This window comes from Anomaloglossus baeobatrachus, chromosome 6, assembly GCF_048569485.1.
Source record: "Anomaloglossus baeobatrachus isolate aAnoBae1 chromosome 6, aAnoBae1.hap1, whole genome shotgun sequence".
Classification (NCBI taxonomy): Eukaryota; Metazoa; Chordata; class Amphibia; order Anura; family Aromobatidae; genus Anomaloglossus; species Anomaloglossus baeobatrachus.
The window spans coordinates 478,182,055-478,208,299 of NC_134358.1; the positions used below are offsets into that span (position 1 = coordinate 478,182,055).

Genomic DNA, 26,245 nt, shown 5'->3' on the forward strand with positions numbered 1-26,245 from the left:
TGAGGGGAACCCAGGGATTTTTTTTTACAAGCTACGTTTTTTTTGGTTTTTGTTTTTTTTGACAGGTCCCCTTTAAGAATCAGCACATCAGGGGTGTATTTCATTAGGGTATATTTGTAAAGCAGATAAAACAGATATTGGAATAATCCAAAAACTGTCAACAGAAAAGTCTTACATCACATTCTAGGACAAGACAAAGTCGTCTGTGAACATTGACTACAATTTCCTATACAGAAATGGGTAAATTAAACTGACAATCATCCTGACAAAAAACTTGATTAGACCAATATGTCGTGATGTTAACACCCAGGAAAGAGGTGGCATCCGATCATCCCTGTGTTTCAGCATATGCTGGTGTATTTGGAAGAAAGTAACACAATCACATCACCTGTCAACACTTCAGTAACTTTTACTTACAGCATTTCTTGTCAAGTCAAAATCTCCAACCATGCCCCTCTCACGATTCACAGCAAACACGTTGTTTTCATGTAGGGAGCCAATAATTATATTGGAGGCATGCAACGTATGCAAGCCATGGGCGACCCCTCTCATCACCCTCACAGTTTCCTGCAAGGGATTTTCACAAAACAGTAAAATGGTTAAATCAACGAATAACAGTACCATCACTTATCATCAAGTCATCCAAGTTACAAAATATGAGAACCCCAAAGATATAGACACAATATAATGTCAGAATTTACAAAATGTGATGAGCTCTGGAGAAAATCGCATTAATATAAAACGCTGTGTACTTACATATGAACTCAATTTATTGTTGGCTTGAATGTGGCCCAAACTTTCGCCTGGGTAGAACGGAACCATCAAATATACCACAGGATCAGACTGAGAAAAATACACAAGAAAATAATTAGATTTTGAGTAATTTAAAGAGTAACTAAATCTTTATAAAAGTTTTTGATGTTTCTGAGCCCTTACAATTACAAGCAGATCGGTGGAGGTCTTGGTGGTGAGACCACCATGAGTTACTTGTCAGGATAAAAATTGAAAACAACGTCAGGACACAATTATTAGCACCCACTGTTTAATTTGAAACAAATAATATAATCAGAATAACCACTTAATTAGAAATTAGACTGTTTTGTCCCCAAACTGACATTCCTATTAGCCCATGAACGATGACTTTGCTGAATGAAAAGACCAGTTTTATTCCCAGCTGTCTGATCAGACTTGAAATGCCATCATCACCAAGCACAAGCAGTCTAAAAGGTATAGACCCGGGCATCCAGAGATCAACAGTTTGAAATGTCAAGAAAACTGCAATTTATAAAATAGCGAAGAATCTTCTAAATGTCATTAAAAAAAATAAAATCAATGAGCGAACCTCAAGAAAATAGGTTCGAAATTTCACAAAGAAACTACATACAACATCCAAGAGCTTCAGGGTAAGCTGGATACATCTGGAGTGACATCTTTAGAGATTTTTACCTGTACCATTCACCACACGTTAAATAAAAAACGTCTTTATTGGTGAAGGAGGATCTCACAGAACATCCCCTTAAAGGGTCTGTCCAGGATCACTTTATTTTTATATTTACTATGAACCTAAAACTAACTACGTCAATTCTACTCCGCACTGGCTCAGAGCATTTACCGACCACGCCTGCCAACAATTCAGCTGCTCCACGTCCACAGAGCAGCCCTTAAGGGTGCTTTACACGCTGCAACATCGCTAGCGATCTCGTTATCTGTGATCTGGTGTGTCACATCGCTAAGATTTGCCGTGATCGCACATAGGTCATTTTTGTAGCGCCGGTCACATATGCGATCTAGGCAAATCTTATCTGCGATCTGGCGTGTCACACCGCTAACGAGATCGCGAGCAAGGTCGCAGCGGGTAAAGCACCCTTTACTCTTTGGGGCTGCTTTGTTAACAGGGCATGGCGGCTGACGTCATGCTAATTGAGAGCCGGCTCCCCACAGTTTGACATCCGGCTATCAGCAAGTCAGTCATCGGCAGTCACGCACCATTAACAGAGCAGAGGAAGAGAAGCAGCTGTCCTGATGACGTGACATCAGCGTAAGCCACTAAATCGGGAGCAATCTGCGACAACTCTGTGCCAACAGAAATACGCGCAGGGCACAGCAAGCAGGTAGTAAGCAACGAGCTGCCTGTTAGGTCTTAGACCCATAGTAAAAAAAATAATTAAACAGTCCTGGATAAACTCTTTAAGGGCTACTTTCAGCCTCAACCAAGAATTCTCAGTTCTTCCATGTATCACTTTGTGTGGTATTGACTCATGTTTATACATGTCCCATTGATTCTTAGACTGTTATTTGTGACACTTGCACTTCATGGTAGGTCAATAAACTATAACCAATGAAAAACAGAAATTGTCTAACATTTCAGCCGTAAAGGACCCGGCCATGGAAATCTGTAAATATCATATACAGAAACAAGTGTGTGGGTAATTTTTTATATATGATAGATCTGAAAGGCAATAGCGTCAACAATTCAAAACAAATTAACATCACAGAAGTAATGTCATTTGTATCATAACAATAAAGCGTGGTGGGTATACCTGCATAAGCTAAATTGCATAATGACAGTGTGATTTCTTAAGAAGGAATTACAGGGATTAACTCCAAGAGAAATATGTATGAAAATATTGTATAAAATCCCATTATGTCAGGTCTGTAATGATATAATTTGGCCACTAGATGGTGTGTTATAGCCACTCTAAAAAGAGCACTGTGAACAATATGAAGAAATTCATACAACCAAATTGTTATTGGACTATAGGAAAAAAGGGGAGAAAACAAGAGGGAAAAGGAGAAAAAAAAATTGTAAAAGAATGGAATAGAAAAGCAGAAGAAGAAAAGAAACCATAAACATCTGATGTTTCAGTGTACACCTTGCCGCATGCAAGCTCTCCTGGAATAGCTCTGTAAGGGGGCATACTGCTGTGCTAGATAGAAGTCTGCAAATTGAGGATTGAGGATTTTGAAGCAAAGATACAGGATCTAAATATTGAAAATTATGTTCTGCTCACTGAGTAGGTGCTCGCTGGAGTAAATGGGGTTTGAAAGTCAAATCCTGCGAAGGATAGTATCTAGTAAGTTTTTCTTTTCTCCCCATGTTTGTACTCCCATTTTCTCTTGCACTCCAAAGATATACAAATAGGGAATTCAGATTGTGAACCCCATTGGGGACAGTGATGATAATGAATGTACAGCGCTGTGAATTAATGGCGCTATATTAGAGAATAAAATCAATAAGGGGAAGAAGAAAAATAATAACATTGAATAGGGTTTGTTATAGGTCTCCAAATATAATGGAAGCGGTAAAAAATACTCTCAAAGCAAATAAATGAGGCAGCAAATCAGGGAGAAGTTGTTATTATGGGGACTTCAACTATCCTGATATGAGTTGGGAAGCAAAGGAAAAAGGATTTTTACAATAACATTAACCATCCTCACAACTAGTAGTAAATGGTGGGGAGTGGGGACTTCTAGACCAATTTTAACCACAATATGTCTAACCTAGTTAACATCCACACACTTGGCATTGTTGTAGTGAGGAGTCAGAGGAGTCAGTGAGGTCAGAGTGTATCAAATGTACATGTCCGGTATCGCTTAAAGGGAATCTGTCTGCAGGTTTTTGCTGCCTCATCTGAGAGCACCATGATGTAGGCAAAGAAATTCTGAATCTAACTATGTATCATTTTGATTACTGGCTGTAGCCGTTCTGACACAGTGAAAGATATTATTTTTAACATGTAGCAGAGCTCTGTGAGCTGCTCCTGCCCACACCAGGCTATCAGTGTAAATTTCCATGGGGAGCAGCTTCTAATCATATAAGTGGGCGCAGTCGGATTATAGCTCACTTGCTCCTCAGCTTCACTAATGATAAAGCTAAGAGGCTTAAACTAACATTGCAGGTAAACAAAAACAGACTTTGAGATAAGACAGCTGGCTGCAAACTGCATATTAACTCTTAAGCTGGGTTTACACGCTGCAACATCGCAAAGGACATCGCTGTAACGTCACCGGTTTGGTGACGCAATAGCGATCTCCATAAGTCTCTGCTAAGTCTCTGGTGAGCGTTCAACCCGGCAAACCTGGCCAACAACTTACCAGCGATCCGGACCTGCAGAGCGACCTAGCTGGTTGTTGGGGACGTTGATAAGCAGCCTTTTGAAAGGGAAGTTGCTAACAAAGTCGCTGAAAAGGATTCACACACTGAAACTTCATGCTGCACAGCGGGAAACAAAGGACCTAGGAATGGTCCTGAACGACTTGTAGTGATCAGCAACTTCCAGCAACTTCACAGCAGGGGCCGGGTCGCTGATAGGATTCACACACTGCAACATCGCAAACAACATCGCTATTGCGTCACAAAACCGGTGACGTTACAGCGATGTCGTTTCAGATGTTGCAGTGTGTAAACCCAGCTTTACAGTATGCTGGCTTCAGATTACATAGCAAAACTGTCCCGACAGAGTCCCTTTAAGTAATAGTCATCACAAAATAATATGTATTCACCAATTCCTTAAAATGACGTTTAGTGTAAGGGCTACAAAAAAAAAAAAAAAACCAAAACATCTTGACTTAGAGGTTATTTTATTACAAAGTACAAATACAGTGGAGCCTTGGTTTACGAGAACAATACATTCTGGGAGTGTGCTTGTAAACCAAGTTACTCGTCTAGCAAAGCAAAATTTCCCATAGGAAATAATGCAAGCTCAGACAATTCGTTCCACAACTTGTAGCAATGTCCCATCCTGGTCCCCTATTGTGCCAACACACACACACAAACACATTATGCTCACCAATCCTCCATTCTCTCGGCGGCCTCTTCCCTGGTTCTTGCAGTCCACAGGCATGTGGATCCGGTAACCATCGCGACCGATGCAGCGGCTGCCGCTGTCAGTGCTTCAGCAACTGATGTCAAAGGCATGAGCAGCTTGCCTCTGATTGGTCAGCGCGCTGCCTTTGGGAAGCACTGACAGCTGCAGCCCCTGCATCGGTCGCGATGGTTACCAGATCCAAATGCCTGCGGACTGCAAGAACCAAGGAAGAGGCCACCGAGGGAATGGAGGATAGGTAAGCATAATGTGTTAGTGTGTGTGCGCGTGTGTGGACTGCAAGAGTGGGTCAGAGCGCGGTGAAAGTACAGAACCAGAAGTGTGTGCGGTATTTGCTCATACACAAAAGCATTGCTCGTAAACCGGATTACAAATTTACAGCAAGCTTTGCTCGTTTAGTGAAATATTTTCACACCAGGTTACTCGTAAACCGAGGTTCCACTGTATTTGAATGGATCTGTGTAAAGCTACGCCTGCGATGGTGACAGGGGGCATCAGCTACATTAAAAAGGAAAGAAGATGTAATAAATCAGACTGATCAGTGAGATTATAGAACTCCCTGCTACACAAAATGGTGAAAAGAAAAAAAAAAACAAAAACACACTATAACACTATGAAACTTTGCAAAACGTTACATACACAAAGCACTATCCTGGGTAGATGTTCTGTAGACAGAAGCAACCAAGGCTCTTTAGCAATGCAGATCAATGTTCTGTTTATAGGCAATGAAAAAAATCCCATAAAGAAACATGCTGAGCTGTTTTTGGGACTCGAGCTCTTTGACTTACTAAGCAAATATGTATATAAACTTATAGAAAAGTGGAGCCATATAATCACCAAGATAGTACGAAAAAATTATTCTTTATTTAACATTAATTCAGACACACAAGATAAATACATACATGGGGAAAGTGCATCATGCAGACTTTCTCTATGTATGGGAAATTTTCTCAGGATTTCAGATGCGTTTCATAAGCATATATGTAACACCATGTGCGACATATCAGAGGTTATATACTGTGGTTGGTGCACATAGAGATCATGTAACCCATACCTTTCTTTAAAGTGCCCTGAGTTATTACCTTGCAAAAAAATAGGTATAAAAGTTGCATTATCCCAGATTCCTCCTTTTGCTGTAACCATGCCTTGTGGTACTGTGACGCCCTCACAATGACTTGTGCTTCAGTATCCATGCCTACCGAATAGCCCTAAAGAATAAAATACTGGAAATCAAACCTATCCAAAATACAAATAATGGAGACAGTGAAATTAAATATAATATGGTAAACCTGTTCTTGTGTAGAGATTGTCTAATTGGTTGTTCATAGATAACAAATCACTAATACTGCTTACCAAATAAGCTTTCTCCCAGAAGGAAAAGAACACAGGAATATATATGCCATGTGTTAGGTTGTGTCATATATATGCCATATGTTAGATTGTGTGTACATGTTGAATATTTGCAGCAGATTATTCAACAGTAATAAAAAAAAAAAAAAAAAAAAAAAAAAAAAGGGGGTTTTGGTTTTTTTTGTTTTTACTTATTTTTACCTGTATTTTTTTGTGTGTTTTTTACTTACACTTTTTTCCAAAAAATTTGAATGGGTGAAAAAATGCTGCAAAAAGACTGGAAGTATTGACATTTTCCATATTGGCACAAAAAAAAAAAAGCTTTGACTGTTCAAATCTATCAGAAAAAAAAAATAACCAGCATGTGTAAGAGGACTCGGAAATCTCATCAATTTGTGCAGAGACCTGTAGATCATAGTTTGCCAACTGGAGGGAAGCTCGACTGGAGCTGCTGAGCACAATCTTCCTGAGCCCGCACATATTTTTGTTTAAGAATATAGTCTTTTCAATGGGAAAATTGAGTTCCAAGAAGCCCACCTAGCATGGCGTTTTTTAATATTATATTTTTTGAATTACATTTTTTCAATTTATATTTTTTAATTTTCCCATTGAATAAGGATATTCCGTGTTCACTATAAACCTTAGTTTTTGGGGGATTTTTGTTACCGTATATTATCAACCACTGTGCATATATTTCACATTTTTTGGTTTTAGTGACTCTTTGGATTCAGATGACCTTCTTTTATTCTCTCCAAGTTCCCCCCTTCCTCCCCTTCCCCCCCCTTATCTTTTCTCCCTAGTTCTCTAGACCTCCCCTTCTTCCTTTTAGGTAGATGATATGTTAAGTGTTATATTTAGACCCCTTAAAAGGCTAGGTTCTCACACTGCGTTTTTTTGACGCTGCGTTTTTGTGCGTTTTTTGCAGCAAAAAACGCACAAAAACGCACCCCGCGGCAAAAAAACGTGGCAAAAAAGGTGGCAAAAAACGCACGCGTTTTGCCGCAATTTGGTGCGTTTTTTTGCTGCGTTTTTGCTCACTGCGTCTTTATGCGTTTTTTTTATCAGTGAACAATGCCATTAAAGATTGTTGAAAAAAGAAAAAAAAAGTCTGATGTCATTTCCTTCTTCAATATGTTCTTCATTCTCCACTAGTGTATGCAGGAGAGCAGACAGCTGCAGAACTACAAGGCTCAGCATACTCCATACAGGACTGTATGCTGGAGGGAGAGGCAGAGGGAGCAGAACTACAAGGCTCAGCATACTCCATCCAATAGTGTATGCAGGAGAGCAGACAGCAGCTGCAGAACTACAAGGCTCAGCATCCTCCATCCAGGACTGTATGCAGGAGTTTTTTGCCCCCCAAAAAAATGACGTGGGCTTCGCCATATTTTTGTATGCTAGCCGGGTACAGCAGGCAGGTACGCTGCCCCCAACCCCAGCTGCCTATTTGAACCCGGCTGGGAGTTTCATGAAATAATTTAAAAAAAAAAAAAAAAACCGACGTGGGCTTCGCCCAATTTTTGAGTACAGCCGAGTACAACTAGACAGCTGTGGATTGGAATCCACAGTGCAGGGTGCCCATGCTTTCTGGGCACCCCCGCTGTGAATTGCAGTCCCACAGCCACCCCAGAAAAAAGGGAATTTTGTTTACTTACCGTAAATTCCTTTTCTTCTAGCTCCTATTGGGAGACCCAGACAATTGGGTGTATAGCTTCTGCCTCTGGAGGCCACACAAAGTATTACACTTTTAAAAAAGTGTAACCCCTCCCCTCTGCCTATACACCCTCCCGTGGACCACGGGCTCCTCAGTTTGGTGCAAAAGCAGGAAGGAGAAAACATATAAATTGGTCTAGGGTAAATTCAATCCGAAGGATGTGCAGAGAACTGAAGACCATGAACCAAAAGAATAAAACAACATCAACAACATGTGTACACAAAAGAACAACCAGCCCGAAGGGCACAGGGGCGGGTGCTGGGTCTCCCAATAGGAGCTAGAAGAAAAGGAATTTACGGTAAGTAAACAAAATTCCCTTTTTCTTTTTCGCACCATTGGGAGACCCAGACAATTGGGACGTCCAAAAGCAGTCCCTGGGTGGGTAAAACAATACCTCAATAAAAAGAGCCGAAAACGGCCCCCTCTTACAGGTGGGCAACCGCAGCCTGGAGGACACGCCTACCTAGACTGGCGTCTGCCGAAGCATAGATATGCACTTGATAGTGCTTCGTGAAAGTGTGCAGACTAGACCACGTAGCTGCCTGACACACCTGCTGAGCCGTCGCCCGGTGCCGCAATGCCCAGGACGCCCCTACGGCTCTGGTAGAATGAGCTTTCAACCCTGAAGGGAGCGGAAGCCCAGAAGTACGGTAGGCCTCGAGAATCGGTTCCGTGATCCACCGAGCCAAGGTTGACTTGGAGGCCTGAGAGCCCTTACGCTGGCCAGCGACAAGGACAAAGAGCGCGTCTGAACGGCGCAGGGGCGCCGTGCGAGACACGTAGACCCGGAGAGCTCTCACTAGATCCAAAGAGTGCAAATCCTTTTCACACTGGTGAATTGGATTAGGGCAAAAGGAAGGCAAGGAGATATCCTGATTTAGATGAAAAGGGGATACCACCTTAGGGAGAAATTCCGGGACAGGACGCAGAACCACCTTATCCTGGTGGAAAACCAGGAAGGGAGCTTTGCATGACAGCGCTGCAAGCTCAGACACTCTCCGAAGTGACGTGACTGCCACCAAGAAGGCCACTTTCTGTGAAAGACGGGAGAGAGAGACATCCCGCAGCGGCTCAAAAGGCTGCTTTTGAAGCGCCGTCAGGACCCTGTTAAGGTCCCAAGGTTCCAACGGACGTTTGTAAGGTGGGACCATGTGGCAAACCCCCTGCAGGAACGTGCGGACCTGCGGAAGCCTGGCTAGACGCTTTTGAAAAAACACGGAGAGCGCCGATACTTGGCCCTTGAGAGAACCAAGGGACAAACCCTTGTCCATTCCAGATTGTAGGAATGAAAGGAATGTGGGTAAGGCAAACGGCCATGGAGAAAAACAGTTATCAGAGCACCAGGATAAGAAGATTTGCCAAGACCTGTAATAGATCTTGGCGGACGTTGGCTTCCTGGCTTGTCTCATGGTGGCAATGACATCCTGGGATAACCCTGAAGACGCTAGGAGCCAGGACTCAATGGCCACACAGTCAGGTTGAGGGCCACAGAATTCAGATGGAAAAACGGGCCTTGTGACAGCAAGTCTGGGCGGTCTGGAAGTGCCCACGGTTGACCCACCGTGAGATGCCACAGATCTGGATACCACGACCGCCTCGGCCAGTCTGGAGCGACGAGAATGGCGCGACGGCAGTCGGACCTGATCTTGCGTAGTACCCTGGGCAGCATCGCCAGAGCGGGAAACACATAAGGCAGTCGAAACTGTGACCAATCCTGGACTAAAGCGTCCGCTGCCAGAGCTCTGTGATCCTGAGACCGTGCCATGAAGGCTGGGACCTTGTTGTTGTGTCGTGACGCCATGAGATCGACGTCCGGCATTCCCCAGCGGCAACAGATCTCTCGAAACAAGTCTGTGTGAAGAGACCATTCCCCCGCGTCCATGCCCTGACGACTGAGAAAATCTGCTTCCCAGTTTTCTACGCCCGGGATGTGAACTGCGGAAATGGTGGAGCCTGTGACTTCCACCCACTGCAGAATCCTGGAAGGCTTGACGACTGCGAGTGCCGCCTTGGTGGTTGATGTAGGCGACGGCAGTGGCGTTGTCCGACTGGATTCGGATCTGCCTGCAATCCAGCCACCGATGGAAAGCCAATAGGGCTAGATATACTGCCCTTATCTCCAGGATATTGATCTGAAGGGACGATTCTATTGGAGTCCAGGTTCCTTGAGCCCTGTGGTGGAGAAAAACCGCTCCCCAACCTGACAGGCTCGCGTCCGTGGTGACCACGGCCCAGGTTGGGGGTAGGAAAGATTTTCCCCGAGACAGAGATGTGGGCAGGAGCCACCACTGAAGTGATGTTTTGGTTGCAAGGGAAAGAGAGATGTTCTTGTCGAGGGAAGCCGCACTCTTGTCCCATTTGCGAAGAATGTCCCATTGGAGTTGCCGTAGATGGAATTGCGCGAACGGCACTGCCTCCATAGCTGCCACCATCTTCCCCAGGAAGTGCATGAGGCGCCTTACGGGGTGTGACTGACTCCGAAGAAGAGATTGCACCCCCGCCTGCAGAGAAAGCTGTTTGTCCCGCGGTAGCTTGACTAACGCTGTCTGGGTATGAAACTCCATCCCGAGGTAAGTCAGTGATTGGGTCGGCGTCAACTTGGATTTCGGGAAATTGATGATCCACCCGAACTGCTGGAGAGTCGCCAGAGTAACGGTAAGACTTTGTTGACACGCCACCCGAGAAGGGGCCCTGACCAGGAGATCGTCCAAGTAGGGGATCACCGAGTGGCCCTGAGAATGCAGGACCGCCACAACGGATGCCATGACTTTGGTGAAAACCCGTGGGGCTGTCGCCAATGCCACGAACTGAAGGTGTTCGTCCCCGATGGCGAAACGCAGGAAACGTTGATGTTCGGGTGCGATCGGCACATGGAGATAAGCATCCTTGATGTTGATCGATGCTAGGAAGTCTCCTTGTGACATCGAGGCGATGACAGAGCGGAGAGATTCCATCCGAAACCGTCTGGTTCTCACATGTCTGTTGAGCAGCTTGAGATCCAGAACGGGACGGAATGACCCGTCCTTTTTTGGCACCATGAACAAGTTGGAGTAAAATCCGCGACCACGTTCCTGAAGGGGAACGGGAATCGCAACTCCTTCGATCTTTAGAGCGTCCACTGCCTGAAAAAGTGCGTCGGCCTGTGCGGGGGGTGGTGAGGTTCTGAAGAAACGAGCCGCAGGTCGAGAGCTGAACTCTATCCTGTAACCATGAGACAGAATGTCTCTCACCCATCGGTCTTGAACGTGTGGCCACCAGGCGTCTCCAAAGCGGGAGAGCCTGCCACCGACCGAGGATGTGGCTAGGTGAGGCCGAGAGTCATGAGGAGGCCGTCTTGGAGGCAGTGCCTCCTGCGGCCTTTTGGGGACGTGACTTTGACCGCCACGCATAGGAGTTCCTCTGGCCTTTCTCCGGCCGGTTGGACGAAGAGGATTGGGGCTTGGCGGAGGGACGAAAGGACCGAAACCTCGATTGGATTTTTCTCTGCTGAGGTCTCTTAGGTTTGGACTGGGGTAAGGAGGAGTCCTTTCCTGAGGATTCCTTAATAATCTCATCCAACCGTTCGCCAAATAAACGGTCGCCAGAAAAAGGCAAACCAGTTAAGAACCTTTTGCAAGCAGAGTCTGCTTTCCATTCGCGCAGCCACATGGCCCTGCGGACTGCCACGGAGTTAGCGGATGCTACAGCCGTACGGCTAGCGGAGTCCAGGATGGCGTTCATGGCGTAGGATGAAAAAGCTGATGCCTGAGAGGTCAAGGAAGAAACATGCGGAGCAGAATTCCGCGTGACAGCATTAATCTCAGTCAGACATGCTGAGATTGCTTGGAAAGCCCACACAGCCGCAAAGGCCGGGGCGAAAGACGCGCCCGTGGCCTCAAATAGACTTCACCAAGAGCTCTGTCTGTCAGTGGCATCTTTCAGGGATGAGCCATCGGCAACAGACACAACGGACCAAGCAGCCAATCTAGAGACTGGAGGATCCACCTTGGGAGAGTGTGCCCAGCCCTTAATGACATCAGGTGGAAAGGGATAACGCGTGTCAGTGTGCCGTTTAGCAAAGTGCTTGTCCGGGACCGCTCTGGGCTTCTGGACAGCGTCCCTGAAGTTAGAGTGATCAAAAAACGTATTGCGCGTACGTTTGGGGAAACTGAATTGGTGCTTCTCCTGCTGAGAAGCCGACTCCTCTACCGGTGGAGGCGGGGGAGAGAGATCCAACACCTGGTTAATAGATGATATAAGATCATTTACTAAGGTGTCCCCCTCAGGGGTATCAAGGTTAAGGGCGAAGTCAGGGTCAGAGCCCTGAGCTCCCACATCCGCCTCGTCTTCCTGAGAGTCCTCAAGCTGGAATCCAGAGCAGCGTGAGGAGGCCGGGGAAGAGTCCCAGCGAGGCCGCTTAGTCGGTCTGGGACTGCGATCTGGGCAGGAGTCCTCCGCCTGGGACCTAGGGGCTATCCTGGGAACGCGCTGCGGCGTGGACCGAGAAGGGCCTGGAGGAGACAAACTAACAGGGGCCGGGGCCTGTGAAGGGTCCGGTCTGGACTGCAATGCCTCAAGGAGCTTAGATGACCATTTGTCCATAGACTGTGCAATGGATTGAGAAAGTGACAGAGAGTTTCTCAGCGAAAGAGGCCAACGACGGTGACTCTGTCCCTGCAGACTGCTCAGGGGGAGCAGGAGGATCTACATGAGCCGAGGGGACCACAAGTGCCCGAGGCTCCGGCTGAGCAAGCGTGGCAGGAGTCGAGCATTGATCACAGTGAGGGTAGGTGGATCCCGCAGGCAACATAGCCCCACAAGAGGTACAGGCCGCGAAAAAACTCTGTGCCTTAGTAGCTTTGCTCCTTGTGGACGACATGCTGTTGTCTCTCAGGAGAGTGACCACTGAGGGTATATGGGAAAAGGGTATACAGCCTTTCCGAACAGATATATATATATCTATTATATAGATATATATATATATATATATCCCGGCAACCTAGGGGGACCAGCACCGGTGACCGGTGTGGCTTACCAACCGCTAACGAGCGGAGTGTGTCCTCCAGATTCCCTGTCGTGGATCCCCCAAAGCTGCAGAGCTTTGCTGCTGAGTAGCATCGGACCGGCAGAATGGCAAATATGGCCGCCGGAGCTCTCAGGGGGGAGTGGAGCCGAGGGCGGCGCTAACAAAGAGCGGGAATCTGGAGTCCCCACAGTGGTCAAAGAGGGGGGAGGGAGACATGCTAGATGTTCCAGCCCTCAAAGCCGACGTCATGCCGGCAATCCCGCCTTACCCCTGACAGGCAGGCTCGGGGGCGGGATTTTTCGAGACTAGGCCGCGGCAAAGCCGGGGACTAAATTTAAGGTCGCGCCCGACAAGCAGGCACGGTCGGCGCGGAAGTCCGCCGAGACCACGGACTGAACTACCGCGGCTTCCGGGAGGAAGGTGCGACCCTCCCTGTACAGTCCCCACATGGGGACACAGAGTACCTTTAAGTTGCAGGGCCCGGTCCCTGGGGGTGAAGAAGCTCCGGTCCGGCAGGTTCCACCAGGGGCTGCGGATGGAGCACGGTCCCAGCATATGGATGACCGCTCAGGATCCCACTTCTCCCAGAGCCGCATAAGGGATGGTGAAGGAGACGGCATGTGGCTCCAGCCTCCGTACCCGCAATGGGTACCTCAACCTTAACAGCACCGCCGACAGTGGGGTGAGAAGGGAACATGCCGGGGGGCCCCATTGGGATCCTCTTTTCTTCCATTCGACATAACTATGGAGTCCCCACAGTTGTATGAGAATGCATGAGTGGATGTGTGCCTCCTTCCACACAAAGCATAAAACTGAGGAGCCCGTGGTCCACGGGAGGGTGTATAGGCAGAGGGGAGGGGTTACACTTTTTTAAAAGTGTAATACTTTGTGTGGCCTCCAATTGTCTGGGTCTCCCAATGGAGCGAAAAAGAAATGGCGCTTTCATAGAAGCGCCATCTTCTGGCGCTGTATCCAACTCTTCCAGCTGCCCTGGTGACGGTGGCTCGCTGGGTAATAATGGGGTTAGGGCTAGCTGTATATTATCAGCTGGCCCTAAGCCCGAAATTCATGGTGTCACGCCAATATTAGACATGGCCACCATGAATTTCTAGTAAAGATAAAAAAAAAAACAACACACAGAAAAATATTTTTATTAGAAATAAAACACAACACAATTAGTGACTCCATCTTTATTGAAATAAAGAGCCCCCCTCCGCAGTAATCCTGGGTCAAGGGTCCCGCGCCGTCCAATCCGGATCCAATATCATCTGTTGGGTTTGCTGGAAGGCAAAGCGATCAGATGATGTGTCAGGTTCTAGGGGCTGAAGCACATCACACATCAGCTGATTGTATAAAAGCCGTTTATACAATCAGCAGATGCATCGGTGCAAAAAAAAAAAAAAATACTTATGTGCTGATTACCGGCAGCTCCTGGAGAGAGTCTGATCCCGTCCGATCGCTGCAGGAGCTGCCGGTAATCAGGGATGAAGTCTCCTGACGGCATCCGCTGACAGGTTAAGCCGGCCGGGCGTCAGCGTCACCGTGATACTTACGATCAGCTGACGCGTCAGGTGACTGCATCAGGTGATCCACCGCCAGGTCCTGCATCTATCGGAGGTGTCCCGGCCGTCTGCACACAGCTGGAGCGGCAATACCGTGAGAGGAGCTGGAAGCGGGCATGGCATGGCATGTCTGCAGACAGGTGAGTATGACTTTTTTTTTTTTCTACTGTTCACTTTTGTTTTCGCAGCCGCTTCCACCTCCCGCTCGAACATGGCGCCGCACGGGAGCATACATGCACAGGACGGGAGGTGGAAGCGGCGGTGACGGTACCGGGAGGATTCACGCTTCTGTGTTTACTGACAGAAGGAATCCTCTTCCTGTACATGTCACTTTACTACCCACCCCCTGCATTTATAGCTGCGTTTTTGGTCTTAGAAATGCACCAAAACGCAGCTATTTGCGTTTCTCATTGCGTCTTTCAACATCCCATTGCACTCAATGGATGAAAAGCGCATTGAAAAACGCGGGAATAATTGACATGCTGCGTTTTTGTGGCACCACAAAAACGTAGCTGAAAAAAAAAACGCTGTGGGCAGACAGCAAAAATGAAAACTCAGACTTTGCTGGGGAAGCAAAGTCATGCAGTTTTCTGAGCAAAAACGCACCCGAAAACTGCGCAAAAACGCCGCGAAAAACGCACTGTGTGAACTTACCCTTAAGGGTATTAATACTGTTGTTGGTTATTTTTTCCTTTTATTTTTCCATGTTCCCAGACCTCCTCCTTCCCAGTTATTGTTTAAAGTCCTTCAATACAAATATGTTGGAGAAGGGAAAAAAAAAAAGAAGAATATAGTCTTTTAACCAGTTGGGACTAGTCCTCAAGAAGAAAAAGAAGAACACACTCCATTTGGCAAACTTGACTAGAAAAGCATGCATCCATACATAAAAGGGAAGAGGAACATTTTTTGGGAATGGAGAGACACAGGTAAAATAAACACCAAATTCAGTAGAATGGCGGCATATACACCAGATTTACAAAAAATGTCCCATTTATGGCAACTGCCTGGTCTGCCTAAAGGCCTCGTTCACGTTTTTGACCCTGCTGTTTGTGTCTTTTTGGTGTGCCATGTTTTAACCCCTTCACGACATATGACGCACATGTACGTTATATGTCGTGTCCCTTCCTTTGATGTGAGCTTGTACGCTGAGCCCGCACCTTTCCCGGCACATGACAGCTGATTTACTCAGCCATCACATGCCTTTAACAGTCGTGGACAGAGTGGAGATCCGCCCTGGCTGTTAACCTGTTAAATCCCGCTGACAGATTGACTACAGCATTTAGCACACTCCGGCAGGGGGGGGGGGTGGCATCATTACACATAAGTGAGCTCGCGACATGATTGTAGGGCGCCGTTGGGTTGTCGTCATGACAGCCAGTGGTCTTACGATGACCCTCATGGCTGTCATTATGAATATCATGTGAACGCCGCATGTGCATTTTTAACTGAGGATTTTCTGCATCGCAGGTTAGCTCATACTGCACAAAAAATGCACAGTGGGCAGGAAATTTCCATAGATCGCCATCAACTCTGCTGGAACAATAAGACGCTATGTTTTTTGAGTAGAAAAAATATGCAGCGTCAAAATCACCAAAAACTCTGGGAACTTATTCAAAGAATATGTTCACACGCGGCATCGTTTTTGTCACTGCATCTTGAGTGCATCTTAAAATGCACCAAAAACACACCGTGACAAAAACGCATCAAACACGCAATTAGTTTTTACCCCGTTTTGCCCAATGCGTTTTTTTAAGTCTATTGACTGGAGGGCTCAAAAACTTAAAAAGAATGGACATGCTGCATCTTCAAAAATGCAGCCAAGATGCAGCCAAAAAAAGATGCCCAATGTGGACAGCAAAATAGAAATCTCACACTTTGCTGGGAGAAGGAAATGCATGCATTTTGGTGCATCTGTGTGACCTCAAAAATGCACCAAAAACGCAGCAAAAGATGCAGTGTGTGATTTTAGCCATAAGGGGATGTGTGGCATTAACATTTTTTTCAGGTATGAGCTGTAAAAAAATGACCAATGCAGACATAGTCTCACCTCCTTTCAACCCCATGGATCTAGCACAGGCCAGATGTAGCTAATCCCAGGAATGGAGCCTGACCACTGTATTTTTTTTTTTTTATTTGCATGGAGCACCATGCAGAAATTTTTCCTAGTGTGGCAATATAGTTGGCCATATACACTAGATTAACTGACTCCAGCAACCGGACCGACAACATGATGATCCAAAGACTACTGGAGTTCAGGGAAGGAGGAGACGGCATAATGATTGATATACTTGTTCCTTCATTCCCATCACTTTCAGAGCTTGTGACTGACAACGCTCATGTGTATGGTAAGCTTCATCTATGAAATAAAATCTGTAGTGTTTAGTATTTAAAAAGCATCAGTAATCTGTGTTATCAGAAAAAACGGATTTTTGTGTACTCACCTTAAAATCGTTTTCTCTTAGCCATCATTGGGGGACACAGGACCATGGGTGTTATGCTGCCTATCCATAGGAGGACACTAAGTAGATGCAAAAGCATAGCTCCTCCTCTGCAGTATACACCCCCTGGCCGGGCCAGGCAGTCTCAGTTTTAGTACACAAGCAGTAGGAGAAAAAAGCAGTAAAAAACTTCTCAACAGAGGAACATGAGAAAAGAAGAGTCAAAACCAAATAAGGTACTGAGAGAACCAAGGCCCCGCAGGGCAACAGGGTGGGTGCTGTGTCCCCCAATGATGGCTAAGAGAAAACGATTTTACGGTGAGTACACAAAAATCCGTTTTTCTCTGACGCCTCATTGGGGGGACACAGGACCATGGGACATCCTAAAGCAGTCCATGGGTGGGAAAAATAAAAGAATGACAACACAACCCAAGGACTAGGAACCAGTCCCAGACAGCCTGGAGCGCCTACTGAGAGAGGTGCTCTACTGCCGTTTGCAGAATTTTCCTACCCAGATTTGCCTCAGTTGAAACCTGGGTATGGACTCTGTAATGCTTTGAAAACGTATGTAGGCTAGACCAGGTCGCAGCCTTACACACCTGTTCCACTGAAGCCTGATGCCGAATGGCTCACGAAGCGCCAACTGCTCGCGTGGAATGAGCCCGCAGCCCACTAGGAATGGGCTTGAGTTGCAGGCGGTAGACTTCCTGGATCGCAGAGCGAATCCAGCGAGCCAGAGTCGCCTTTGAAGCTGCCTGTCCCTTCTTAGGCCCCTCAGGAATGACGAACAAAGAGTCCGTTTTCCTAAAGGGGGCTGTCCTGGATATGTAATATCTGAGAGCTCTGACGAGGTCTAACGAATGCAGAGACCTTTCCACCCTATGAACTGGGTGTGGACAAAATGAAGGCAGAACAATGTCCTCGGTCAAATGAAACGGGGTAAGAACCTTTAGAAGGAAATCCGGAAGGGGGCGCAGAACCACCTTGTCCTGGTGAAAGATCAGGAAAGGCTCGCGGCAAGAGAGTGCTGCTAGCTCCGAAACCCGTCTGATGGACGTAACAGGAATGTTACCTTACAGGACAGAAGAGCAAGGGAGGATTCCTAGAGGGGTTCCAAGGGAGACCTCTGGAGACCATCCAGAACGAGGTTGAGGTCCCATGGGTCCAGTGGCCGTTTGTACGGGGAAACGCCCTGGAGGAAGGTCTTGACTTGCGGTTTTTGAGCCAGGCGGCATTGGTAGAAGAAACAGCGCTGAGACCTGCCCTTTAACCCCTTCACGAACGGACGATTTTTCGCTTTCCGTTTTTTTTTTCGCCATTCTTTTTCTGAGAGACGTAACTTTTTTTTTTTCAGTCAATATGGTCATGTGAGGGCTCATTTTTTGCGGAACGAGCTGAACTTTTAAATGAAACCATCAGTTTTACCATATAGTGTACTGGAAAACGGCAAAAAAATTCAAAATGCAGAAAACTTGCAAAAAAAGTGCGATAGCACTATGGTTTTTGAGATATTTTATTCACTGTGTTCACTATATGGTAAAACTGATGTGTGGGTGTGATGCCTCAGGTCAGTGCGAGTTCGTAGACACCAAACATGTATAGGTTTACTTTTATATAAGGGGTTAAAAAAAATCGGAAGTTTGTCCGAAAAAAGTGGCGCACGTTTTACGCCATATTCCGTGACCCGTAACGTTCTCATTTTTGTGATCTATGGCTCAGTGACGGCTTATTTTTTGCATCTTGAGCTGATGTTTTTAACGGTACCATTTTTGCGCAGATGCTACGTTTTGATCGCCTCTTATTGCATTTTGCGCAAAAGTTGTGGCGACAAAAAACGTCGTTTTGGCGTTTGGAATTTTTTTGCCGCTACGCCGTATACTGATCAGATTAATTGATTTTATATTTTGATAGATACCAAATGTGTGTATATTTTTTTTAACAATTTTCAATGGGGCGAATGGGGGGTGATTTGAACTTTTAGGGGTTTTTTTAATTTTTTAAAACTTTTTTTTATTTTACTAGTCCCCCTAGGGGGCTATTGCGATCAGCATTCCGATCGCTCTGCACTATCTGCTGATCACAGCTATACACTGTGCAGCGGGCACAGCGAAAGTGAAAGCAAGTCATGTGTAGTACAGGAGTCATCACATGACCCTGTGCTACCATGACAACTATCGGAAGTCACGTGATCGCGTCACGTGACTTCCGGTATCGGGCGGTAAGTAAAAGTTTACCGCGATCGCGCATATAGTGGCGCTGTCACATATTGACAGCGCCATATAAGGGGTTAAACGGCACGAGCAGATAGCGATTCTGCTCGTGCCTAGCAGGCACACATCTCAGCTGTGAAAATAAGCTGAGATGTGTGCCGATCGCAGCATGCTGCTGCCAGCAGACCGTGGGCAGTAAGGTTATGACCGCTAGGACGTAATTTTACTGCCCGCGGTCGTTAAGGGAAATGAGAGCCAACCCCGCTTGCAAGCCAGACTGTAGAAAGTCGAGAATTCTGGGGATGGCCAGAGGTATAGGCTGGACGTTAGTGTCTCTGCACCATAAAAGGAAGATTTTCCACGTACGGTGGTAAATGCGGGATGAAGCAGGCTTTCGGGCGCTGATCATGGTGGAAATAACCGCGGGGGAGAACCCCGCTCTTGTTAATACTCAGGTCTCAATGGCCATGCCGTCAGCTTCAGGGCTCTGGAGTTCTGATGGGAAATGGGCCCTTGGGTCAGCAAGTCTGGGATGTCTGGAAGGCGCCACGGTGCGTGTGTGAGCATTTGTACTAATTCGGCGTACCAGGCACGCCTGGGCCAGTCCGGTGCCATCAGTATCACCGGGACTCCCTCTGCCTTGATCTTCCTGATCACCCGCGGCAGCAGGGGAAGAGGTAGAAATATGTAAGGCAGGCGGAAGTGGTGCCAGGAGCAGACTAGAGCATCCGCGCCGATGGACTGGCTATGAACGCGGGTACCTTTGCATTCAACCTTGAGGCCATTAGGTCCACGTCTGGTGTGCCCCAGCGAGTGCAGATGTGTAGAAACACATCTGGGTGGAGAGACCATTCTCTCCGGCGGCTAGGCCTTGGCGACTTAGAAAGTCTCCTGCCCAGTTCTCTACCCCCGGTATGTGTACCGCTGATATCACTGATCCCGTCGATTCAGCCCAGCTGAGGATCCTATGGGCCTCGAGATAAGCCACTTTGCTGCGGGTGCCCCCCTGCCGATTGATATAGGCTACAGCTGTCGCATTGTCCGATTGGACCCGAATCTGATGACCCGCTAGCAGAGGGCAGAACGCCCTGAGCGCGAGGAAGATCACGCGGAGTTCCAGGGTGTTTATGGGTAGGGAAGATTCCTGGGGCGTCTAACGTCCTTGAGCAGTGTGGTGCCGGTACACTGCTCCCCAGCCTAGGAGGCTGGCGTCCGTGGTCAGAACAAGCCAGTTCACTGGGAGAAAGGATCTCCCCTTCGATAGGGATGAGGACCGAAGCCACCAGCGGAGTGCGTACCTGACTGAAGGCGTCAGGTGAAGATGTCTGTCCAGGGAGAAGGGGCTCTTGTCCCAGGCCGCTAGAAGGGCTAGCTGCAGTGGGCGGAGGTGCAGTTGAGCAAAGGGTACTGCTTCCATAGCCGCCACCATCCTGCCGAGCACATTCATGCTGAATCGAATGGAGCGAGACGGAGGACGTAGAAGGTAGCGTACCACTCGTTGAAGAGCGATCGCCTTGTCCTGAGGGAGAAGGATCAAGCCCCGACGGGTGTCCAGGGACATGCCCAGGAAGGTGATGGATCGTGATGGGACCGGGGATGATTTGTCCATATTCACTAGCCACCCTAAGCGGGATAGGGTGTCCACAGTGATCTGTACGCTGGTTGAGCAGTCGTGGAAGGAGGGGGCCTTGATGAGGTCGTCCAAGTAAGGGGAACGACCACGCCCCTGGCGTAAAGGACGCTCATGGCGGCCGCCATGACGTTGGTGAAGACCTTTGGTGCGGTGGCAAGGCCGAAGGGTAGAGCTACAAACTGAAAGTGGGAGTCCTGAATTGCAAAGCGGAGGAACTTTTGGTGATCTGGGGAGATGGGTATGTGCAGGTACGCGTCCTTGATGTCTATGGATGCGAGGAATTCCCCTTCGACCATGGATGCAATAATGGACCTTAGGGACTCCATTCTGAATCTCCGTACGTGCACATGCTTGTTTAGGTGTTTGAGGTCCAGGATGGGTGGAACTGACACATCCTTTTTGGGGACCACAAAGAGGTTGGAATAAAAACCCCTGAACTTCTCGTCGTCTGGGACAGGTATTATCACTCCTGCTGTTAGAAACGACTCAGGGGTCGGGTCCGAAATTCTATGTGGTAACCGGAAGACACAAGGTCTTGCACCCATTTTCTGAGGCGGCAGCCCAGATGTGTTGAAAGAGCCGCAGTCGACCTCCTACAATGAGTGTGTCTTCTGGGGCGCCGAAGGAGTCATGAGGGGGGAAAACGTCGTGGCCGAGTCTCCCTAGTCCTGGACTGTTTCGGTCTAGGCTGCCATGACTAAGTAGGTTTCGGGGAGAGCTGAGAAGGTCGGTCCCTGCGTAGTTCGCGGCTGGTGGCGTGGACAGCACGGGGTGTCGACCAACCAAATGAGTTCCGAAAGGAGCGGAACGAGGACTGTGGACGTCTGGTGAAGGACGTCCTGGACTTCAGCTGGGGGGGGGGAGGTACTCTTTCCTCCCGTGGCGTCAGAAATGAGCTTGTCCAGACGTTCGCCAAACAATCGGTCTGGAAAAAAGGGGAGGCCCGTGAGAGACTTCTTGGAGGCAGAGTCCGCTCGCCATTGTCGGAGCCAGAGAGCTCTACGGATGGCTATGGTATTTGAGGCGGCAAACGCTGCGCAGGTAGCAGCGTCCATGGAGGCCTGCGTGAGGTACTCCGCCGCAGCAGCAATTTGAGCTGTTACCTCTGTGAAGGTATGAGTGAACTGGGATTCCTCAAGCGAAGCATTAAGGGATTCTGCTCAGACAGAGATCGCCTTTGCGACCCACACAGAGGCAAAGGAGGGCGAGAGGGAGGAGCCCGCAGCCTCAAAAGCAGAGCGGGCGAGGTGCTCCACCTGTCTGTCGGGTCCTTGATGGAGGAACTATCGGGTAAAGACAGGAGCGTCTTTGTGGTAAGGCGGGAGACCGGGGGAGGTCGACCGAGGGCGGATCGGCCCAGCCCTTAGGGGCAGGTGAGGCAAAAAAGGGTACCGGGACTCCATGAGTTTTCGGTTACCGAAGCGCTGTTAGGCTTCTCCCTTTGCTTTGTGAGTATATCCTGAAACTCAGGGTGATCAGCGAAAAACTTTTGGGGTTTCCTTGCCCTCTTAAAGGAGGACAGTTTTTCCATGGATTGGGACAGAAACTGTGCCCATTCCGGTGGGCTAGGAGCCCTAGGCTCTGGGCTGACAGTTGCGGCGGTGGTGGCAGGGGGGTCTTGGAGGGCTATAGGGGCACAGGACTCAGAGCGAAGAGGGGCAGTGCAGGCTGAATAATAGACTATGTGAGCCTTAGCCCTCTTAGTGCCTTTTGAATTCTGCATGTTCCTGATAGGAGTATGCTAGGAGGGGGAGCAATGCTCAGCAGAGCTACAGTGAGCGGCACCTTACTAGAATCAGCCGATGGCTGGAGATCTTCCCACGCTTTCCGGGGGGCGGGGCTTATCGCGACCGCGGGGGATGTGGCTTAGCGCTAAAAGAGCGCGAGGAAGTAGCCAGTGTGCCCCCCCCCCCTGCTGGGGGTAGTAAAAAAAACGGTGGGAAAGGAGCTTCTGATGGTTTTCCTCCCTCTCCCTCTAGTCAGCACACAGCGTGTCACTGGTGGTTATCAGACGGCTTTTCTGCTAGATCAAATAAACAGAGCAGATAATAAACAGTGTGAGTCCCTGAGCTCTGTGATTCTCTAGCCACCCCCTCCCCCCTGCCACCGGGAAATTATCTGTGCAGGAGTTTGCAAACAGGAGGGACTGTCATCAGAACATGACCAATTGTCAGGATTTTATATTAAAAGGGAACCTGTCAGGTCAAAAAAAGCGTTAAAACCTACAAGCAGGTGCATGTGTGGCCTCATAACCCCTTCCTACCCATCCCTGTGTTGTAATATTGTGTAATATGAAAGTAATAAAATATGCTTTATTACTTACATATTCCCTAGGTAAATGTGCAGGGTCTCTAGTTCCCTGTGCGTAGCATCGCCCCTGTGGGCGTGATACCATGGATTTACATGAGCGATGGTAACGTCTGCTTCTTGAGATCCCACACGTGTGCACTTACCATTCCCTCAGCTTTGCTATCCGGGTACTTGCTTGCCAGCTTCAGACGCACACTGCACATGCTCAGAAGACTCCTGTGGTTCCGGTCATACGCAGTGCGCGTCTGAACTCTGCAAGTAAACAGCAGGATGAGGCGGCGGCGAGAATGTTAAGTGCGCATGCACGGGATTCTGAAGGAGCAGATGTTACCGTCACTCATGTAAATCCATGGCATCACGCCCACATGGAAAGCATGCAAACGCCCATGGGGTGATGCGACGCCCATAGGGCTACTGCCCCTGCTTATTTACATTTACATTTACATAATTTACATAGCTCATTTACATATGCAAGTAATAAAATTATTTTATTACTTTCATATTACACAATATTACAACACAGGGATGGGTAGGAAGGGGTTACTAGCTCACACATCACCCTGCTTGTAGGTTAGAATGCTTTTTTTCCTGACAGGTTCCCTTTAAATATTTTATTGTTTTTAAGTTTTTTATTATTATAATTACTATTGTCATTTCAATTTTCAAGATCACTATTAAAATTTAAAAACCTGACAACAACAACTACTTTTACAGTGGCCATTAGGCCCGTTCTTTACCGAAGACTTTCCGGCAATCTCTTTCTCATGGCAGCCAGAAGTACAATGACAGATATTACAGATACCATAGGATCCGCCATTCACAATCAGTGGTGATGATGACAGCACACCTCCTCGCCCTCCCTTCACAATGACCTTGGTCCACATCGGAACATGTGCCGAAATCGGACTTGTATACAAGTGAATATTGATCTCAGTCAGTACTGCTTGTGTTTATGAGGCTCCTGAAATGGACAGGAGGTATGAAGCATAGATCAAACGAGCATTTATAAGAAAAAAAGAAAAAAAAAAAAAACATCCAATTTTAATTCAGAAAATGATTATTTTCATCTCTATAGTGGCCAGTATGCAATCAGTATGGCATCAGTTTGGTCCTAGTGCTGGGTGTGATGTCAGTTTTTTCACAAAGTAATGTCATGTAAACTTTGCAGTGGTATAAAAAAAAAAAACTGGGGAAAAAAAAATTATCAAACATTTGTAAAAAAGAAAAAAATGCATTTTACATAAAAACCTAACAGGTGATTTTCTGATGACACATTCTCTTAAAACTATATCAAAGAAAACAAACACACATTGATACACAATATAAAGTAGCACATATACTATACCTTGAGTAAAACTTTTTGGTTCTGGACGTGAGTGCATACTAAAGGGCGTTTGCTGCTAAATTCCTTGAGTGGTTCAGCGTCAAACAGCTCCCTCTCCATACTACCCGATAAAAGACCCCCTGATTTCTACAGAGACAGAAGAAGGCATATATATACACATTACCCACTACATCATCACTACAATCGGTCAATGACTACCTCTTACTCTGGCCTACCATGTAGCTGGTTATCCCTGCATCAAAGTATATTAAAGGAAGCTCAGGAAACCACTTTTGGACCAAATCACTTAATAACGCCTATAGGGATAAGAAGATTTAAAACATTAACAAATGTAGATAAACAAACGGAACAAGCTTAACTAATTTTCATAGTGAAACTATTATCTGAGCACCCACAATACACCTCTGTCAGCAAGAGTTCACCTCCCAAACTATTTATATGTGCATGTAGCTCTATCAAAGATAAGTCCAGCAATCCCTTTACATGGCCAGTCTGATCCACCAATACTGAGAAATCAGCATTTGAACTGATCTACAAATAGATCTTCAGCCTCATTTGCATATCTAAAGACTGTCAGTCCAGCTCTATTCTCCATCCAGTGCGGCCTCCTTCTGCTTGACTGACAGCCTTTATGCAATTTTAAATTCAGGCAAAGGAGCAGTCAATCAATAAGCAGAAGGCAGCATTGGGCAGACAATAGAGCTGGATTGACAGAGGCTTCAGATCTATACCCTCAGTAGCATATCACTTAAAACACATTTCTCAGTAAACGAGTAAAAGACTGGCCATGTAAAGGTATTGCTGGACTTGTTTTTGAAAGCGCTACATGCACTTATAAAGAATTGGGGGGCGGGGGGCAAATCCAGTTGACAAATTCCCTTTAAAGTTTTTTCCTTTAACTCTCAGTATTCCCCATAATTCTCTATTACTTTACAAAAGCAGTTATGGTCATATCACATCCACCCATAGCTAGAGTTTATGAATTTATTCCACACTGAGCAGAAAGCTAATAAACTTCAGAAGCTTTAAAACCAATTTTTAAAAGGGCATATATTAGACACTATGTGAATACAAGGGCAGTTACAAGGACAATGCTAAAATGTAAACAAAGCACCCACAATGCAAATGTGCAAGCACTACCAAAGTGCAAACAATGTGCAGCCAGGGGGCATATATAAATTACTATATCAATCCAGATCGTAACTACAATAGCTACATGGGATCCACGCCCCCTGACAAAAAGGTACGCCGAAATGCTTGTAGGGATTTTGGAACCTGGTGCTGGTGTAAGGGGGTGGTCGAGCCCCCTGGGAGAAGAAACCCCCAGAAGACATCACATGTTTCTAAAATGTGGTTATTAATCTTTATAATATGTTATAAGGATGTATTAGAGTTTTATGTACCGTATTTTTCAGACTATAAGGGCTAAGCCACACGGCGAGAAAATCTGTGCGAGTGGAGTGCGATAAAACATCGCATTCCCCTCGGACCAATTCTAGCCTGTGTGTCAGCACACATGGGCGATTATTTTCTCAGCCCTAATCGGACTGAGAAAACAATCGCAGCATGCTGCGATTGTAATCCGAGACTCTTTCTCTCGCACCCATTCAAGTGAATGGGGCGAGAGAAAAATCGCACTGCACTCGCGGTACACCGGTGTACTGCCAGTGCAATGCGAGAATGGCTATAGCTGACTACGCAGGAGAGAGGGAGAGAAATCCCTCCCTCCCCTCCTGAGTGCCGGCCCGCCCCCCGCAGCTGAGGTCTGCTCGCACGAACGGACCTCAGTTGCAAGGACACAAGCATGAGACTCGGCTCTGCTGTACTGCCAGCACGAGCCGAGTCTCATGCA

The 26,245-nt window shown here is 47.1% G+C and overlaps 1 protein-coding gene across 1 annotated transcript in view; it reads right to left on the bottom strand.

Annotated features, from left to right (window-relative positions):
• Positions 1–26,245, bottom strand: part of STK31 (serine/threonine kinase 31) — a 267,725-nt gene that overhangs the window by 60,921 nt on the left and 180,559 nt on the right. The window contains exons 17-21 of the mRNA XM_075315356.1: positions 24,609–24,689; positions 24,394–24,519; positions 5,909–6,034; positions 757–843; positions 418–567 (exon numbers count right to left, since the gene is read on the bottom strand). Coding sequence (XP_075171471.1) covers positions 418–567; positions 757–843; positions 5,909–6,034; positions 24,394–24,519; positions 24,609–24,689 — 570 coding nt within the window. The remainder of the gene's footprint in view (positions 1–417; positions 568–756; positions 844–5,908; positions 6,035–24,393; positions 24,520–24,608; positions 24,690–26,245) is intronic.